Source organism: Rhamphochromis longiceps, linkage group LG6 (genome assembly GCF_057381845.1).
Source record: "Rhamphochromis longiceps isolate RC_006_pf linkage group LG6, R_longiceps_female_GT1.1, whole genome shotgun sequence".
NCBI classification, from domain to species: domain Eukaryota; kingdom Metazoa; phylum Chordata; class Actinopteri; order Cichliformes; family Cichlidae; genus Rhamphochromis; species Rhamphochromis longiceps.
The window spans coordinates 23,877,116-23,897,644 of NC_140562.1; the positions used below are offsets into that span (position 1 = coordinate 23,877,116).

At 39.5% G+C, this 20,529-nt stretch overlaps 3 protein-coding genes across 3 annotated transcripts; all 3 read left to right on the forward strand.

The window, feature by feature from the left end:
* Positions 1–10,894: 10,894 nt before the first annotated feature.
* LOC146668027 (uncharacterized) lies at positions 10,895–12,875 on the forward strand. The gene is made up of 7 exons (XM_085408578.1): positions 10,895–11,036; positions 11,263–11,535; positions 11,630–11,686; positions 11,872–12,045; positions 12,129–12,164; positions 12,273–12,311; positions 12,440–12,875. Exons 1-7 carry the CDS (start codon positions 10,983–10,985, stop codon positions 12,734–12,736), a joined length of 930 nt encoding a protein of 309 aa, XP_085264704.1. The 5' UTR covers positions 10,895–10,982; the 3' UTR covers positions 12,737–12,875.
* A 715-nt stretch (positions 12,876–13,590) lies between these two features.
* Positions 13,591–15,686, forward strand: scpp7 (secretory calcium-binding phosphoprotein 7). The gene is made up of 9 exons (XM_085408579.1): positions 13,591–13,658; positions 13,783–13,847; positions 14,138–14,182; positions 14,399–14,446; positions 14,537–14,578; positions 14,819–14,878; positions 14,962–15,129; positions 15,434–15,509; positions 15,643–15,686. Exons 2-8 carry the CDS (start codon positions 13,794–13,796, stop codon positions 15,464–15,466), a joined length of 450 nt encoding a protein of 149 aa, XP_085264705.1. The 5' UTR covers positions 13,591–13,658; positions 13,783–13,793; the 3' UTR covers positions 15,467–15,509; positions 15,643–15,686.
* A 791-nt stretch (positions 15,687–16,477) lies between these two features.
* On the forward strand, positions 16,478–18,375 carry scpp5 (secretory calcium-binding phosphoprotein 5). The gene is made up of 11 exons (XM_085408580.1): positions 16,478–16,578; positions 16,696–16,756; positions 16,844–16,897; positions 17,033–17,098; positions 17,230–17,280; positions 17,400–17,468; positions 17,593–17,622; positions 17,732–17,779; positions 17,876–17,926; positions 18,049–18,132; positions 18,247–18,375. Exons 2-11 carry the CDS (start codon positions 16,703–16,705, stop codon positions 18,262–18,264), a joined length of 525 nt encoding a protein of 174 aa, XP_085264706.1. The 5' UTR covers positions 16,478–16,578; positions 16,696–16,702; the 3' UTR covers positions 18,265–18,375.
* The last annotated feature ends 2,154 nt before the right edge of the window (positions 18,376–20,529 follow it).

Consider the following 20,529-nt stretch of genomic DNA (forward strand, 5'->3'; position numbering starts at 1 on the left):
CTGGCATCCTTGTACATGCATTGCTGCCATCTTCTGTTTCAGTCCGTTATTACACTCTTAAATACTACTACTTTTCCCTGCGTCTTTTGGGATCTTACAAAGCTTCAAACGACGCGTCGACTATTAAATCAGTCGTCGACGATTTTGATAGTCGACGTAATCGTGACTAATCGTGGCAGCCCCACTGTCAAACCTGCAGCTTGAAGTCTTCTCTTCACAGTTGAAACAGAGACTTACTTACTACAACTACTACTGCAAGCTGTGCTTGAAGTTGTTGTCCTGTGAGCTGCCTATCACGCATGCTGTTAACTCTCAGAAACTTGTCCTCTGATTCAGTTGTGGCTTCGTGTCTGCCAGACCTCTTCCCCAGTTTACATCAGTTTCTGAGTGCCTTTTGATTGTAAAGGAAACTACTCACTGACACCTTGACTTCTGTTGTAATTTCCATGTAGGAAAGAGCTACATTTTTAAGTTTTATTAAAATTGTTAATTAACTTTTTCTCGCCATTTTTGTACAAACACACTACTTTCTGCAGTACAATACGATTCAACTGATACTCATAAGGGAATGGTGCATTAGTGTGTTCCAACACTACTTTTATGCAGACAGAGGGGGTTGTGAGTAATCCAGAAAAGTTGGAACACCTGTAGGAATTAGTAGCAACAGCTTTCAAGGCTTGATCAACCTCCATTGCCTCAGAACAGCTTTAAATTGTTAACCCATTTTGTGTTCCCTGAAAAAGGCCTTTTTGTATAATTCTGAAATGTACATTATTGTTAAGTTTTGGGTAACTTCAACTTTTTTTAACCTCTAACAGTTCACCACTTACCTTTATACCATTTCAAGCTATCCATTGACTTGAATGACTTGAATTGCAATAAATAGCTGGAAAAATTGTGGTGTTCTAAAATGTTTGACCGGTAGCAGCAGTAAGTTGGCCTGGATATTGCAATTACTAAATTTATATTTTTAATACAATAGTGTCTTTTTATTGTAAGCAAGCACATAAAAGAAGTATAAAAATAAAAAAACTAAATACCTAATGCCTCACTATTATTTTTACTGTGGATTATGAAAACCATTATAGGCTATGTTTTCACTTAAACATTGAGATCTAAAGTGCAGTTGAATAAATATAGTCTCATGATGATTCTACCAAAAGGAGTGAGTGAAACAAAGAGATGGCTGAGTGAGCTACACTGACTATTATCAGTAGAGAGAAAGCATCACTTTACTGTGAAGTTGTTAATTATTTCAATAGAAACCACCTCTGCTTTCAGTCTGTTGACTCTAGAAGGTCAAACACTTGGTTGGTGGATGAGCTTTTTCATGAATTTCTCAAGGATCTGGATGTTGTGAGGCTTTCTAGTTTGACACACCTCTTTAATATTGCATTGAAGTAAGTCCTCTGGATTGGCAGACTGGGGTGAAGTTTCCCCTCTTCAAGAAAGGGAACTTTAGGGTGTGCTTCAAGGGAAGGATCACACTCCTCAGTCTCCCAAAGAAGGTCTATGGCAGTTTATTGGAGGAGAAAGTCCATCCTTTAGTTATGTGACACACAGCATATTGGTAATATTTTCTTCCATCAGAAACATTTAAAAAACAAGAAGATCAACTTACTATTTGCAGTGTTCGTAACAAGTAGGTCTTTGAAATGAAAACCACTTTATTTGAAAAGATAACTAAATCTAAGTCTTTCAGCATTATAAATGGTATGTGGCTAAATGGCCTGACTAATGCTTTTTGCAAGAAGAAAAAATATAGAAAGAAAAAAGAAAACATATAGCAGGAGGATAGTGCTAGCACCTTGTTTTGTTTTGGAGTAATGACAGTTTATCAGTGCGCATGCGCCAACCAGCGTGCAGCCTGTTACAGTCGCTCCTGCTTTTCTCTTAGTTTAGCTCTTTTTTCTTACGTATTCTTTTTTTTTCTGACTTGTATTTTCCTCCGTTTTCTATCTCTTACTCAATCATGTGGATTGAGAGAGTTTTTGTTCTTCTGGTGGCCGTGGAACTGTTACTTTTATCATGGAACGGGACCGCGGCACATCTCCTACACGCACGGACTGTTTACTCCAGAGATCAGCTGATCGCCCTGATGCCGGCCGGCTCGCTGGCCAGGCCCGCAGAAGTGCCCGCAGAAGTACCAGCTGAAATTTGGAGGAAAACACATCGGGGATGCAGAGGTCAAGGACAGAAGAGAAGAAAAAAGGTGACGGTGAGACAGCGGAGGCTCGAAGCGAGGAGGAGGTTTAAACCGTGTCTGCCGTCTATCGTGATGGGAAATGTGCGATCGTTGGCAATTAAAATCGACGAGCTCTCAGCACTGGTACGGAGTCAGAGGGAATACCGAGAGTGTAGCCTGATGTGTTTCACCGAATCATGGCTGCACCAGGTCATTCCCGATGAGAATGCTTCCGTGGAAGGCTTCCACACTGTTCGGGCGGACAGGGACAGCATCGCTAGCGGTAAGCGTAAAGGAGGTGGGCTTGGTGTTTTAGTTAACAACCGGTGGTGTAACCCTGCCAACATAACAATCAAAGAAAGGATTTGTTGCCCGGACACTGAACTGTGTGCTGTTGGACTCAGGCCGTATTATTTACCCAGGGAATTCTCTCACGTCATCTTGGTGGCTGTTTATGTACCCCCCTCTGCTAACCCCACAGCTGCATGTGACACTATCCACTCTGCCATAGCTCGGCTACAGACTCAGCACCCGAGTGCCTTTATTGTGATCTCGGGTGACTTCAACCATGTATCACTGGACAATACACTACCAACATTCAAACAATATGTGGACTGTCCCACCAGGGGAGAGAAAACTTTAGACTTACTGTATGCTAACGTCAAGGATGCATACAGCTCCTCCTCCCTCCCCCCACTTGGTAGGTCAGATCATAACCTGATTCACCTCACCCCCCGCTATGTGCCAATTGTGAGGAGGGAACCTGTGACCACCAGGACTGTTAGGAGGTGGTCAGAGGAGGCAATAGCGGAACTACAGGGCTGTTTCGAGGTGACCGACTGGGAAACACTCTGTGAGCCTCACGCCGAGGACATCAATGGGCTTACTGAGTGTATCACAGGCTACATAACTTTCTGCACCGACTCCATTGTTCCAGCTCAGACTGTTCATTGTTACCCAAATAACAAGCCGTGGGTGACTAAGGACATCAAAGCCCTCCTCAACAACAAGAAGAGGGCTTTCAGAGGGGGCAACAAAGAGGAGGTGAGGAAGGTCCAGGTGTTACTAAAGGACAAGATCAGAGAGGCTAAGGACAATTACAGGAGGAAGCTGGAGTGGAAACTCCAGCAGAACAGCATGAGAGAGGTGTGGAGGGGCATGAAGACCATCACTGGATTCAGGCCAACCAACAGCAGGGGAGCTGAGGGAGGTGAGAATAGAGCCGACGAGTTGAATCTGTTTTTCAATAGATTCGACACCACAGTGTCTGCTCCCACCCCCACAACCTCACCTGCAGTCAGCCTGGAATCCAGAGCCACACCACTGTGCCAGCCTCTCTCTTCACATGTTGCCTCCTGTGAGATTCCTGACACCCCTCCCCCACCCATCACCTTCACTCAATACCAGGTTGAGATGCAAATGAGGAGACTTCACTCAGGCAAGTCTGCTGGACCAGACGGAGTGAGTCCCCTTGTCCTCAAGACCTGTGCCCCCCAGCTGTGTGGAGTCTTTCATAAACTGTTTATGCTGAGTCTGAGTCTGCAGAGGGTCCCGGTGATGTGGAAGACATCATGCCTCGTCCCTGTACCAAAGACGCCTCGTCCCAGTGGCCCCCAGGATTACAGGCCCGTGGCACTGACCTCCCACATCATGAAGACCCTGGAAAGGCTCATCCTGGACCAGCTGCGACCCATAGTAAGACCACATCTGGATCCCCTTCAGTTCGCTTATCAGCCTCGTCTCGGAACAGAGGACGCCATCATCTACCTGCTCAATCGTGTCTACACCCATCTGGACCAGCCGGCGAGCACTGTGAGGGTCATGTTTTTTGACTTTTCCAGTGCTTTCAACACCATCAGGCCGACCCTCCTGGGTGATAAGTTAGCAGCGATGCAGGTGGATGCTTCTCTGGTGTCCTGGATTGTTGATTACCTGACAGGAAGACCACAATATGTACGTCTCCCACAGTGTGTGTCTGACAAGGTGATTAGCAACACAGGGGCACCACAGGGGACTGTCCTCTCCCCCTTCCTCTTCACCCTCTACACCACAGACTTCAGCCACTGCACAGAGACATGCCATCTTCAGAAGTTTTCTGATGACTCTGCGGTGGTTGGATGCATCAGCAGGGATGATGAGACAGAGTACCGGGCTGTGGTCGACTCCTTTGTCACGTGGTGTGAGCAGAATCATCTGCAGCTCAACGTGGCAAAGACCAAGGAACTGATCGTGGACTTCAGGAAGACCAGGAAACACTTGACCCCTGTTTCAATCCAGGGGGTCAGTGTTGACATTGTGGAGGACTATAAATACCTTGGAGTACACATTGACAATAAACTGGACTGGGCTAAAAACACCACAGCACTTTACAGGAAGGGCCAGAGTCGTCTCTATTTTTTGAGGCGACTGAGGTCCTTCAACATCTGCCAGAAAATGCTGAGGATTTTCTATGAGTCTGTTGTGGCCAGTGCGATCCTCTATGCTGTTGCATGCTGGGGGAGCAGGCTGAGGGTCGCAGATGCCAACAGACTTAATAAACTGATCCGTAAGGCCAGCAATGTTGTGGGGATGGAGCTGGACTCCCTCAAGGTGGTGTCGGAGAGGCGGATGCTGTCCAAGATAAAGACAATGTTGGATAACACCTCCCACCCACTCCATGACATGTTGGTCAGTCACAGGAGCTCGTTCAGTGAGAGACTGAGATTACCGAAAAGCACCACTGAACGACACAGGAAATCATTCCTGCCTGTGGCCATCTCCCTGTACAACGCATCCACTTAACACACTGTTTGCTGCTACAACTACACGTTTCTTTTCCAAATATTTATTTATAAGTGACTTATGTATGTATGTATGTATATATATGTATATATTGTACTATTCTTAGTTAGCGTATTGTCTGTCTTGTCTTAATGTTGGTTTAAAATGGAGCACTGTAACAAAAAATAATTTCCCCCAGGGATCAATAAAGTATTCTGATTCTGATTCTGATTCTGATTATTGTAACACATGAAGCAACACATCCTAAGTGATCTTTCAAGTTAGTTTTCCAACTCCAGGAAACACTCATATATTTTAACATCACTGTCAAAAATAAAGTCTCTCACAGACATTTGCAAGGTTTAAAATTTAATTGTTAGGTCTAATGTCAGACCTTGCTGCTGAAGAGGTTCGTCACTGTAAACAAAAGCAAGACACTCTGTACGGTTCTCACTTGCAAGCAAGGGAAGTCCGGCAAGATGTTCAGCCGACTTCAAACTGACTCCCCTTGCAGGCTCTTTTATTGACTACCATGGGTTACACAAACACGGTCAAACTGGTTTAAACTGGTTACACAATGTAAAACCCATGTAGTGTGCCATAAAAGCTAAGGCACTGTGTGTGTGTGCATGCATGTGCGAGCAAGTGTGTGTGTCTGTGTCTCTGTATATGTGACTTCCTGCCACACAATATATGCTTACAACCGTTTAACCACATTTCCTAGTTATCCACAGGTCATCTCCCCACACCCGTATATGGGTTAACTTTAATGGTTCACCATATACAAGCATAGGCGAACCCCTAAATGGAGCGGAGGGAACATCCTTTACCAGATAAGGAAACCAGAACCTTTAGATGGAATGTGCCTGCAATTAAACATTATAGCATCCAACACTATTATCAAAATCAACCTAACATTAATGACAGTACAGGAAATAAAACGAGGTTCACCACATGTCAACAAGATGATTATAGTATTTGGAAAAGATTGAGCAAGTATTGTTTTGCAGGTGGAAATACAGCTCTAGGCAACAGTTTTGCAAGTATATAATGCCTAACCACTTATCAGTCATCCCTGCATTCAGCAACTGCTTATTTGTGTTATATACACATTTGCTTCCATATATATCCATATAACTAGAACATGTTTTAACATGGTGATGCTCTGAATTTTACTTAGATTGGAAATGAAGGAAACGGTTTCCAGGGCCTAATCCGTGGATCGACTTCCTTCGAGGCGTGGACGTCTATCAGCAGAGAATGTACCTTCACCTATCAGCAGAGAATGTCCCTTAGTCTGTAACACAGTCAAATATATTCTCAAGTAATAACTGGCAGACCACAGGCAGTAAGGATGGGCGGACATGTCTCAGCCTCCACCACTCTCAGCACTGGAGCCCCCCAGGGGTGTGTTCTGAGCCCCCTGCTGTACTCTCTGTACACATATGACTGTGTGGCCACTACCAGCTCCACCACCATCATCAAGTTTGCTGACGACACCGTCGTGGTGGGCCTGATCTCTGATAACAACGAGACGGCCTACCTGAAGGAGATTAGGAATCTGGAGAACTGGTGCCAGAGGAACAACCTCCTTCTAAACGTCAGTAAGACAAAGGAGCTGATAGTGGACTTCAGCACTAAGCAGGAGAGGAACTACCGGACCCCCGTCATCAACGAGTGCCCAGTGGAGAGAGTGGACAGCTTCAAATACCTCGGAGTTCACATCACGCAGGACCTGTCATGGTCCTGTCACATCAACACCGTGGTGAAAAAGGCCCGACAGCGTCTCTACCACCTCAGACGCTTGAGAGACTTCCAACTGCCCTCCAAGGTGCTCAGGAACTTTTACTCGTGCACCATAGAGAACATCCTGGCGGGAAACATCTTAACCTGGTTCGGGAACAGCACCATGCAGGACAGACGAGCTCTACAGAGGGTTGTGCGGTCAGCTGAGCGCACCATCCGCTCCGAGCTCCCTGACCTGCACTCAATCTACAGCAGGCGGTGCTGGACCAAGGCCAGGAAGATCGTGAAGGACCTCAGCCATCCCAACAACAGACTGTTCTCTCTGCTGAGGTCAGGAAAGCGATTCCGCTCCCTGAAGACCAACACAGAGAGACTGAGGAGGAGCTTCTTCCCGCAGGCGATACGGTCTCTCAATCACACCACCACACAGTACTGACCCACACATATGGTTCTTACACACACACTGGACTTTCTGGACTTTGGTTTTGCACAACACTGGTCACTATATTCTTCATTTCCGGTTAATACTTGTACAGCTGCTGTTATTGTGTATATATTTATTTAGATTTAGATTTCTTCATACATTCTTATATAGTTCTATATTGTGTATTTTGTTGTACAGTTATTTTATTTTCAACTTTAATTTATATATTTTTCTTTATCTTATTCTCCCAGTTAAATTTACCCTTCATTCTAATTTGTGTTGTACAGTTATTTCATTTTTAACCTTAATATATATTTTATTCCTTCCTAGTTAAATTTACCCTTTTTAATTTTTCATATTTATTTCCTATCTTATTCATAGCCTTTTCCTTTTTTGTTTTCTTTAGGTCACGAGCAGTTGTCCAAGCATTTCACTACATATCGTACTGTGTATGACTGTGTACGTGACAAATAAAATTTGAATTTGAATTTGAATTTGATTTAATATTCAAGCATGCCATTCAGCGTGTTAGTACGAGCTCGGGAGCAGCTTGGGAGAACAAGAAAACAGAGACTGCTTCAGATTGTCTTCCCAAAGTGACTCAACTTTATTCACAAGTACAACAGTTTATATAGAGGGTAAAATTCATGAGACAGCAGATTTATCAGTTTAAACCAGTACAGACCAAGATAAGGCAGCGTCTTCCTGCCCTTGGGTGAAGAAGCATCCTTTGTGTAGTTTATCAGTTCAGCTACAATTGTGATTATCTCAGCGACATATTTTCAAGGCACAAAACAAAGAGTTCTTACATTAGTGAAATCTGAAACAAACCATTTGGCCTTCAACAGGCGTCTCCTAAAAGATTAAGAAACTAATGTAGCTGAGGGAGTGATCTCTGTGGTATTTCAACCTTGTACCAGCCTGTGATTCTCACACATCAATTCTTGGGTCAAAGAGAAAAATAACTAAAACAAAGGGGCCTTATTGAATGACAGAGTTTTCCTGTATAATGTCACTATAAAACAATATCCAGTAAATGCTACCATGGTACTAAAATACCTAACAGGAAATATGAATATAAATTTTAATCTTACAGTATGTGTGTGTCTGTATGTGTATGGGATTAAAAACTCAAAGCTTCTCAGCATGATAAACAGGATGCGGGCCTTTAATGTTGCGAAAACACAATCTAGTCTGCTAATGAAATTGTGTTCACACCTAGTTTGGTTTTGCCTCAGGAGGCGGCCATGAGAACTGACCACATCTGAGGTGAAGTAACATTTAGCGTGGGAGATCAGTGTGGGCACAGAGTCTATTTAAAAGCCAAGGACTGTCTTGGAGATAGACTGCAGGAGCTTGATTTTATTCATTATTGTGCTGTTTACTGTCATACTCTAGTGTGGGAGCTCTAACTATCAAGGGAACTGAATTACACTCTGAACTGCAAGATGAAAGTCTTTCTTCTCATGGTTTTATACTTGGTCAATTGCTCTGTTGCTGTAAGTACAAAAATGTCTAAACAGTTTTATTTGATATTTATTGTCAATTTTTATCCCTTATCAAAACCCTTTCTGTTAATATTTAAAACAAATACATTATTTATGTTTTTGTAGAGGCGCCATCATTCATGCAGCAGTGGGTCTGACAGTAGTGAGGTAAGACATAAATAATGCCATAATTGTTTGTAAAGAACACAGTAATATACATTTTTTTCAATGCTTTTGCAGAGTGGCCAACACCGCTGGATTAGACCTTCATTCAATATCTGTACTCTGTTTCCGATTCTATGTGTGCAACCACCTATTCAGCCATCAACATCAACCACAACACAGACTTCCAGGACCACAATCATGTCTACCACTACAGCCCCGAGGGGAGACAGTAGTTGAATAGCATGGATCTGGAAAAAAAAAAGTAGCTTATACTACTTTAGTTTGAACTTTCCAGCATAAGCAGCACAAAGCTGCATAATAATAGGGAAATTGATGCTGTGAGAATGATGTCTGTTTTTTACATTTTGTTACCTTGAAGCCAGAAATGAACCAAATTTTATTGGCATTCAAAAATATTGCATACCGTGTTTGCATATTTTCACATTTCAGTATTGCAGCATCCTTCAACCTCCCTTTACAATGTTATATATGTTTTGTTGATCCTACTTATTTGAATGTTTTGTTTAATTTAAAAAAAACAAAACTTATATAACCAGTGAGGTTGTATGTTGCACTGTGATTTGAAACATTTAAAATTTAGAGAGGCATTCAGTCAGCAAGGTAATGATGAGTTTTGTTAGAGACTAGGCTTCCAGACATTAGTGGGAGGGATGCTGACGACATGCATGCGTAATATCCAGTCAGCGGGTACACACAACACCAACCCTAGATCAACACAGCTTAAGTGAGGGATGATTGCTGAGCTGTTAATGCATGGCTCTGTGCTTCATGAGTTAAACACATAGTACTGCTTTATTTCTTCTTCACACACCCTCTTCAGCAATATTTTCACTGATTGCACAGCACTGCTTGCTCCGCTGATTTGACAAAAAAAAGTAATTAAGATTGTCATTAGCATACACCCTTTTAACAAAGCTAGTATGGTCTCTTACTTTCTCGTTGATGTGATGTGTGCATGAATGTGCATTATAAATGTAATCTCCTGTTTTGTGGATGTTTGCCTAATTTGCAAACTTGGTTAATTTTGTAAACCAGCTGGCAACCAACTTTTAAAGTATGCACTGAATTATATGTATTTTTCATAATTGTTGTATTTGATGCTTTGATGATTTTTTTTCAGAATAAATTATAATTTGAAAAGAGAACCTTGTTGTGGGATACTGCACTTTTTAATCTATCTATCTATTGATCTATCTATCGATCTATCTACATAGTTAGACAGATACTGCTATTACTAATAACAATTTATTATTATTATTTGGATCCTGTACCCAAATTGCCACTTGTCAGTAATTTTTATGTATGCCGTTTTAGCGTATGATGTTGCAAACAAAATGTTGTGTCAGTTTAAAATGATGGAAAGATATTACTTTATCAAATGTGAAAAAAATGTGTGGTCATAAGTATTATCTGTGTTTCCTTTATTTTGTTATTTGTTATTGAGTGTTTGATTAAAGAAGGTTGATTCAAGGTGATCTACAAAGGAAATTTCTTTTAAACAGAACAACTAAAAGTCAAGCTGGATAGAATTTATACATATTATAATTACTTGCTCTTCAATTTTCTCTCACATTTCAAATACATTTAGTGCTAAGTTAAGCATTTGAGCTCATCTGCAAATTAATTTTAATATTTGAATCAACATATATGTCATTAATGTGTAGTTTGTCATTTTTTTATGTCTTACATTAACTTATCAAGTGTTCATTTTTATGTCTGTTGCAGCTTCAGTTATTTTTCATGTCTGCTTTTTAAGATTCTTTTTTTGCACATCACACATTCTTGGTTTGACCATACTGCAATTACAACAGCGAGACACTGACACATCAGCCACATCAGCCACACCCGTAGCAGGAAAACCACAAGGCCTCAACTCTCATGCATTTGTTTAATTATTTCAAGAGACATTACACCATCATAATTGAAGAAAAACATGCCGTTTAGGACACTTATTAGATTTTCTTTGGTTTCCACCTCCCTGCTTCATTCAGCAGACGATTAGGTTGAATTTATCTTTCTTCAGTCTGCCATGTGATTGGTTGATCCAGTTTGTGAGCAGTGCATAAGTTGAAGGACCCCTCCATACAGTTTCAATGAATTTACTCCTGAGTGCTCCACGGAGATAGTCCTTAAAGCACCCACTGATCCAGTGGAACTGATTAAAAACCATATCGATTTTGTTCTCTTTTTGGAAATGATTATCATAACGCTGCTGTTATGCTTTACCATAGAAGTCTCTGCAGTACCAGTAAGTAGACTAATAGAATATGGTTTAAAATACAATACTTGATATAATTATATAATTTTATGTTTATTCATTTAATACTGGTTGTCATTTAATTAACATTTGACATTCTATGAACTCTGTGACTCAGTGATAATTTTACCATCTTCTTTCTTTCTTTCTTTCTTTCTTTCTTTCTTTCTTTCTTTCTTTCTTTCTTTCTTTCTTTCTTTCTTTCTTTCTTTTTCAGGTCAATTCAAATGTCCGTCGTCCCCTGCTGTTACAAGGAAGGGAAACAGCAACTCAAGGTGCTCAGCACGTTGTAGCCGCAAACCAGAAACCCGAATCTCCTACGCCAGCCTCTATTTCTCCCAGTGTTCAGCCACAGGCAGGAGGTCTACAGCAGCCTGATCCACAGCCCATTCCTTCACTGCAACAGTACCCCTGGTATCCACAAGGGGGCATGCCCATGCAGCCACTCTTCTATGGACCCCACCAGCTGACACTGCCACAGCAGCATCTAGTAGGAGGAGGCGGGGGAGCTAAGAAAACAGAATATTAACTCTTATTTTAAATTATTTTCTCCCTTTAAAAATGTGTATTGCTGCTTTTTTCAGATTTTCCCACCTTATGGATACTTACCGCTGTTCTCCTCACACTATGGGAATCAGCTGGTAAGCTAAGAGACACGCTTGCTGGAGACAGGAAACCCTTTCATAAGACACAGTATTATGAAAATAAAGACATTGGTATTTTGGCTTTTGGAGTAAGGAGTTAATATTGGAGTTGTAACTTGTGGTGTCGGTGCAGAAATTGTTGATATGTGTTGTTTTGTTTTATTTTATTTTCTCTCCATCAGTTCAGCCCATATGGTTACCCAATGATTCTGGAATCGGCTCTCCCACAAACTCCAGCAAATCAGCTTCCCAACAGTCCAGTGTTACCTGCAGAAAATGCTGCAGGAGTTGCAGTTGCTCCTTCAATAGATGCAACTCAGGGAATACAGCAGCCACAGCAGCAGCTGCAACAACAGGTGTCTCTGCATATACATAATGCAGAATAAGTAAAAAAAAAGAAAAAAGAGTTACAATTATCTAACCGAATTCTCATCCACAGAATCCCCAGATTGTATACATGCTACAGCAACCAATGGTAAATATATAACACCCTCTGCAGACTTAGATGATTAATGCTATTTGCAATTTCACAATTTTCTTTCTGAGAACATTTCACTTGACATATGTTGTAATTCCTTACCAGAGCTCACCTCTTGGCAGTCTTAGCTCTGAGGAACTTCAGGTAACACAGCCAAGATTTTTTTCTTCTTCCAGCTTGTTCAAACAGTCTGTTTAGTGAACTCAGTGATCCCACTAACACTGCCCCTCCCTTGCCTCTTTACAGTATCTTATCTCTGTTTACTGTTTCAGATGGCTGCTACAATGGGCCAATTGGGGGTGTACATGCCTAATGTGCTTACAAACCAGCCTGCGGGAGCTGTCCAGCCCGAGAGCCAGGCCGCAGGACTCACACACCCAGAACAACAAGGCGTTCAGCCAGCTGTGGGGACCTCAGCTGCTGGAGCTCAACCGATAAAGGCACTGCCGTGCTCTGGATCACATCCAAATGCTAGCGGGTTCTCTGCAGGTTTAGCTGGGTCGGATGCTGCCACTGCCCAAAGAACTGCTGAACCCCAGCTTCAGCCCATGCGGGAAACCCTTGTCTGAGACTGTTGTCACCAGTGGAGATAACCCACAACATACAGAGAAAACAAAATGCATTATTGATGGGTACTAACAACTATTCAGTGGAGCTTCTCAAGGATATTACTAACCGTTGCTATTTAATTTCATTTATTATTATTTTACTTAAAAAAATAAATAAATAAAAATAAATGTCAAATAAAAAAGGAAAACAAATAAGGCTGGGCCTGAACTGTTTTGTCTTTCCATGTTACTGTCTTTCATAACCTTCAATTAAATACATTTTAAAACCATAATGTAAGAGAGTGTGCACAGTATTTATCTAATCATCATCCTGAAGCATATTTATCCCAGATTATAGATTGTCTTCACACCTCTGACGTATCCACGCAGGCTCAGATACAATGTGCAGTGAATGTCCCTAAAACTGTTGTAAATTTAAAGTTCTACCCAATTCATTGAAAAAGACATTCAGTTTTACAAGTATACATGATCATTTGTAGGTTTTAACAGGCCTCGAAATACTGCTGTTGGTAAAGCATTTATCCTCTAAACATCATCAGGTATAAAGCATCATATTTTCTATTAGGAAAAACACACAGGAGTAAGTAAGGAAGCACTCTTTTGAATTCCAACTCCTACTCCCGAATAACCCTGTTGCCCTTTTTGAGTTTGAGCTGTTGCAAGGAGGCACCTGATAAGACACATTGCAGAGGAATGTGAAATATGTGCTTTTCAAGCCAAAAAAATTATTAAGAGATTTCCCAGACATGCAGCTGCCAGGTTTGTGATCATACAAAGAAAAACGATTGGCTTACCATCAATACCTGTCAAAAGTTTGCTCGCCCTTTGTTTCTCTCAGCAAATAAATAGGCGATCTCACTCTCCTCTAATCACACCTCTCTTCAACAATCCTCCAGTGCTCACGTGCAGCCAGGAAAGAAAGGTAATGTAGATCCTGCTAATATCACATGAAACTGCAAAAGACGTTTTAAATTTGAATGCTTTTTTAAAAGACGTGCACTAAAAACTACCAAATGTAATAACTCAAAATTCTCTTTCTGTCACAGCAAGTTTCAAAATGAAATTTATCGTGCTTGCTGCCTGCATCCTTGGGATGGCCATCTCTGCTCCTGTAAGAAAAATACTTACATTTCTGCCAAAATATCTATTTTCCCTTTCTTTTTCTTTCACATGTAACAATTAACATACAACATTCATCTTCAGTATTTTAGAGAAATATCACCTACAGAGCTTTAATACTCACCTTTGTTTTTTTTTAGCAGATGGAGTTTTTCGGTCATTGTTATCCGTTTATGGTGTCTGTTTTTGTCTTTAGCATTAATCAGTAAAACAACATTCAATAACTGTCTGAACATGTTACACTGACCTGCATTACACTGAATTTTATTCTCTTCTTTACAGCTGCAGATATTTGAGGAGTTTGACATCCATTACGCTCCACCTCAGGTACAATAAGAAGCAGCTTGGATCAGCTGGTGGATATCATGACACCCACACACATTAACCACAGTAAAAGCCAGATTTTCAAACTCTGCACGGTGGTCTGTTATGATTTGTTCACCACTGATGTCTTCATAGCTGAACTGCTTTTCTCCAACACGGCTGACTTTTCTCATAAGATTGTGTCCCTGTTAAGTGTATATGATTAAAACTGTATTTCAGGCGGCCCAGGTTATCCCTGCTGGAGTCCCACTTGACAATCTGGAAGTTGTAAGAGTTCAATCATTGTTTTGCACCTTTTCAGAACTTTTCTGTGCATCTGGTGATTATTTCTTTACTATGTTGTTTTAATGCTTCCAGTTGCTCCCTGTTGATGCCCAAAGACACCCTCTTGGAGGACCTGTGAGTAGCACAGTTCATAAATATATATATATAGATATTTACCTATTGAGAGTGTAGTTTGCAGACTTTGATCCAAAGAATGGAAATGGAATAGAAACCTAAATGCTATCTGATAAAAAGAGTTAATTCTATAGACTTTGACGTTTTTAGAGCCTACATGTAATCAAAGAAGAGCCACAAATCAGAAGTATTACAGATTCCAGTGCAATTATGAGTTTCTAAGTCTGTTTTCATTGAAAGGTCCACGGCTTTATCAAGCACGAGATTCCAAATCCGAATGGCATAGGTACCAAGGAGGTGGTAGGTGTCTGCAGAACATATTTTCTCTGGCAAAGGTTTTTCAGATATTTTATTGAATTCACAATTTATTTTATTTTCTGTAGTTCTACCCCTTTGGCTTCAACCTGCCTAATCCAGCTGCAGCTGACCCAGCTGCTCCAGTTGCCCCAGCTGCTCCAGCTGCTCCAGCTGCCCCAGCTGCCCCTGTTGCTCTTGCTGATCCTGCCATTCCTGTGGAACCTCTGAATCCTGTCGTCGTTGCACCTCCCCCAGTAAGAAAGACTATCGCATTTAAATGTATTTAACAAACAATAAGCCTCTGTCATGATTTGATGCTGGCAATATGCAGTTTAGTGCAGTAATAGCTTCAATAGACTTTGACAGGCAATAAAGTGGAGTTGGATTGAACTGAAATTTGTTATGAGGGCAGCCGGTTCATTCCAATAAAAAGGATCACGTCAGACAAACCTCCCAACTATTTCTGCTGAGTTGTGGAAAAAACCGTGACTCATAAATGCACATGTAGGAGACTATCATCAGTCCTGATTCGCTCACCCAAGTCCTCTGTCATTTTAGCGTGGCAAAGATGATGAAGATGAAGATGACTAAAACTACTTAGTCAGCAGGAAAAAAACACTCTTGGCACACTCAGGTATCAATTCACATATTCATATATAAAGGTTTTAGCAGTAGTAGTTCATATAAATAAATATGCAAGGATCACATGTTATTTTTCTAGGGGATTGAGTCTCTCAAACTTTCATTTGCTTTTGTCCCCACTGTAGGTGACCAGAGGTGTAAGACTATCTGCTTACTGTGGTGAAAAATCGCCAGCCAGCAATACTATTTTCTGTGGTGCTATGCATTTTTTGAAATGGTGCTTTGTTTGGAAAAAGAAGAATAAAGTCAAAAAGCATGACATGCCTCTTATGAAAAAAAAAATTGATGGTTTGCAGTTAAATATGACCAAAAGAAAATATCAAAATAAATGTAGCATTATATTGTTTCCTCTCTACATGCAACATGAAATGTTTCATTTCTGTGCTTCATAATAAATGAAACAGCTCATTCATCTATTGTTTCTGGTTCTTTGCTTAAGATATATTTCAAATAATAAATATCTGATACTCAGTCCATGAATTATATGCAGCATTTTGCAGATTATTACTGACTTGCTTTTTTGACTATCCACAAATAGCTACAGCAGGCAATTATATTTATTATAAATAATAAAGGCTGTTCTCTGATTTCACTATTATGTGCTGCTTCAGTACAAATTTATTTTTAGAGTAAAACAAGCAAACAAACAAACAAAAAAGGATATAGTATTATATTTATCTATGCTGTATTAACATAAATTTTTAGTTTCAGATATTTGTGCCACCTTATGCAATTGTAGTGAGACTAATGGCAGAATGAGGAGTAAGCAAAGTGAAGGTGTGCTCTGCTCTAGACGGTATAATCAAACAGACGACTCTGCTATTACACAGAAAGTGGATATGACCACTGGTCATTTAGTAAAGCTGAAGACTAGACACCTAAACTCTACCTAGTCATTGGGCAACACCACTCCTATCTCCTGTGACTGGCTCTTTGGTGAGAAAGCAGTGTATAAATATCCAAGTAACTCTGCAGAAGTCACAGTCCAACCTGCTGGCATCATCTCCAACATCAGCATTCATCATTTTCTCCTTTTCTGGTGATTTTTAAAATTTCAGACGGTGAGTTGAGCAAAATTTTAACATTAGCTCCTACATGCCTTTCCAGAAGGAAGCAACCATCCAGTGTGACTGTGGTGGAAGTTTCACAACTTGGAATGATTTATTTTATGTCTGTAGGATAAACATGAAGCTGGCTCTCTTGTGCCTCTGTTTGGCTAGCACAGCCTGTGCTGCACCAGTGAGTGTTAAGTAAAAGCCAATCATTTATTTCATGGAGCTGAAACCTGTCCAATACTTAAAGTTTAACTTCTGTTTATGCCTTTAGTTTCAGTACTTGCCTCATTACACTGGATCCAGGCAACAGATGCCAACTTTACAGGTAATTATGCATACTGCATACTGTTTATCTTCTCTATATCTTCTGTGTATATTCTATATACAGGTTCAAAATACTGCAAACACCTACACAAAATATTGCTGTATACTGAAGTCTTCAAAATTTGCATGCATTCAGATGAACAATCCCTTTACGGCTGGTTTTCCACACACTGGACTACCTGGTGGTTACAGTGTGGAACTGGTATGTCAGACTCTTATTATTACTCAGGTTTATACACGTTTTCAGATCAGCACCATTATTTATTACATTTGGCTCTAACAGTGGCTATGAATCATGATTACAGTACAACATTTATGTTTTTTTTCTCCAAGATTTATCCCCACAGATTTCCAGGAGGTGCAGGTGTTTCAAACCCAGCACAGGTATGCATACATCAGTTTGAGAGAAGTTTTTCCACCTACAAAAAAATAAAATAAAATAGAAATCACCTAACTTCTTTTCGTTGATCCTGATTTTACTTTTGCCTTCTTTCTCTCTGCAGCCCTTTTCATCTTTTGGTCTCATCAAGTACTCCATTCCTCAGCTACCTGGCAGACAGAGTGTTGAAGTAGTAAGTCATTTCTCTTTCCTGTTGCAGATTATGGAAACTTTTGGCCCAGGAAACCTTTCTGCTCATAGAAGTGTTTTAACTGCTTTCTTGAACTTTTTTGTGTCTTGTGTTTTTACAATTCCAGTTCTATGCATATGACTTTGCTCAGCAAAGGGTAAGAATTTTGAACTCTTAGATATTAATTTAAAATTTGAAAATATGAATTTATGTTTGTATATTTCTATATATCATGGGACTAAATACAATATATAATTTTATTACAGATAATCCCAAACATCCCCCCAATGACAAAAGGCCCCATAGTGCCAGAAGTAAGATTTTAGTTATTCTATTTACCCCAACGTATTTTTGTTGTTTATGTTTAAAAACATGTTTGTTTATTTACCATTATATTTGTTTCCCCACAGGTTCTCCCATTTGACTATCCACCACAAAACATTCCCCAGCAAAATATGAACGTGAGAAAATACAGTAGCAAATAATATAATCTCGTTATGTTTTGAAGAAGCTAATTGTATTGACTGTGTATCTCCATGTTTTGGTAAAGTAGGTGTTTTTTTTTTCTTTTCTTTTTTTCCAGATTCCGCAATTTGACGCTAATGCTCTTCCATCCCAGGACCCCCCAAAATTGCACCTGCAGGATCAGCCCATACAGACAAGCCAGGTAACCAATCAACAGATTGGTCCTTATAAAGCATCTTTAAAAACAAGGGAACACTATTTGAAATGTGTATGATTTTAACAATGCTGATATGAAACTGCTCATTTGTCTTTACAGATGCCAGCAAAGGTGTAAACATGTGAACATTCAGAAATCAGCATTGGAAGAAATTGTCAGTGATGTTGTTTCCGAAAGTGCTAACATGAGTTAAAACCCCACCCACAAATGTTATAAATAACACTTCTTTATTAAGAAATCACAACATTATTAAACTAAAGAGTAATAGGATAATCTGCATAAAATAAGACATAGTCCTGAAGCACTCTTTTATTCCCCTTGTCATTTCCCCACATTAACAATAACCTGTTCTAGAACTGCAGATGCAATGTGATGCTGAATTTTCATCATACTTTAATTACTTCATTCTAACTTTTCCTTAAATGTCATTTTCTTTGAATAAATAAAGTCTACTTTTTGAAGCAAATTTTGATACTTTTACTCATTATTTAAACACTTGTAGATCTGCTTTGTTTTGTTTTTTATTAAAATATACATGTAGTAAAAATAATGTTATTTTTCCTTTAGGATTTAACTTGTGATTTAACATTACACTATTACAAAGCTAGGTGGATTATCAAGTATCAGTTTGACTTTAACTGTGGTGCCATTCAAAAGTACATTTCATACCTTGCTCTATAAAGACCTTGCCCTAGTTAGTGCCTCAGGTCTTCTGTCAGGTGAGAAAATAAATATCTCACTTGTCACATACAACAGCCTCCACACAGCAAAACTTGGTTCCTTTCCCAAAGACTTCTATAAACCTTGGAATTTTTTTTTTTTTACTTACAGTCATATCTCTTCAGTACACTTAAATAAATACCAAAGGTTTGGGTATCAGCAGCAACTCTATTTCTATAACTGTGTTGCTAGAAACTTCTAACATACACAATAAACTTGAAATTGATTATTTGAACTGAACTCTTACATTGAAATTTGTGTTGAAAACTAATCTCAGAATGTATGAATAATGAAGAAAAATGCAACAAGTCATAAGAAAAGCATGATTATAAATGATTAAAGACATAAAAATATGTCTATTTTAGAGTTTAGATGTATTCCTGAATGGAATAAACCAAATTCATCTATAAATACTATTGCTTGATTTCAGTTTGCTGAGTTTGGTATGTTTGGTATGTTTAAGACTTAATATTACTTGGCATCACATGAGCTATTTTACCAGAAAATACTCTAGCATTATCAGCCTAAAAATAATATTTTCTAATGAATTAAGTTATGTTTATAAAAAAATATAAATATGCAATCTTATATATGTATAATTTATATAAAAATAAATAAAAAAAATTAAAATTTGTTCAAAATTAACCGACAAAAATGTAGAACCTTACCTGATTTCAGCATCGGTGGTATAATTTTTAGATCTTCAGTCACATTACATTTTCTTGTACTTGTGGACATAAGTGTAGGCAAAAATGTGTAGAACCGCATGAATGCTGAGAAAACAGCATGTGCCTCCCAGTCTTGCTTCTCACCTCTGGCAATGGCTTTGAGCTTGGAAACTGTGGTCACTTTGACTGAAAACTTGAATCTTCACACGGGTCCCTTTGAAACAGAAAATAATGTTTGCTCTTTGCTTACCTTTAAGTTCCATAATTAAACTGCAGAGCACGGCGTTCAAAGAGCAATTTAAGTATAACACCTACACCAGAGTAATTCTGCACATGCCTGTGAAGATTATCGAATAGGAGATCAGCCATGGTTAAAAGTCAGAATTTTGATCTTTTATAACACAGTTCCCAGAGGTTTTGATCACAGCTTGTATAAAAATCCTTGTTTAGTTCTGCAACATAGCACATACATTATAAACACCATCTAAGTGCTTTATGTAAGACACTACTATAGTTTATCACACAGAAGACATGGATTTTCACTGTTGGTGGCAAAATCTCCCCACTGTGAAACGTAATTGTCATAAGAAAATAAAAAACATTACAGGAGAGAGAACGATCTCCCTGATCTTGGCTCACCTGGGGACAAAAGCTTGTCCCAACATGACTGAACACTTACCTCTTCAGAGGCACATCAGAAATGCAGACATTGGCCTCTCACGCTATTACCGTCTCTTCTTCAAAAGATTCTTTCCTGGAACTGTAATTCAAGCCAAAAAGTCCCCTTTTTAGTGTTTTACAGTTATATATGATGTGGATTCACATTACTGATAGTTTAATGTTCATGTTGGGTTTTACCACTGCAGATGTTTGAGGTTTAGCTCATTTTAAAATTCTTTATATACTGGTGCATAGTTTAATCTACAACAATACACCATATTCTATAGGATCATCGTGTTTGTTGTTGTTGTTGTCCTGCAACTGGACCTCTGAA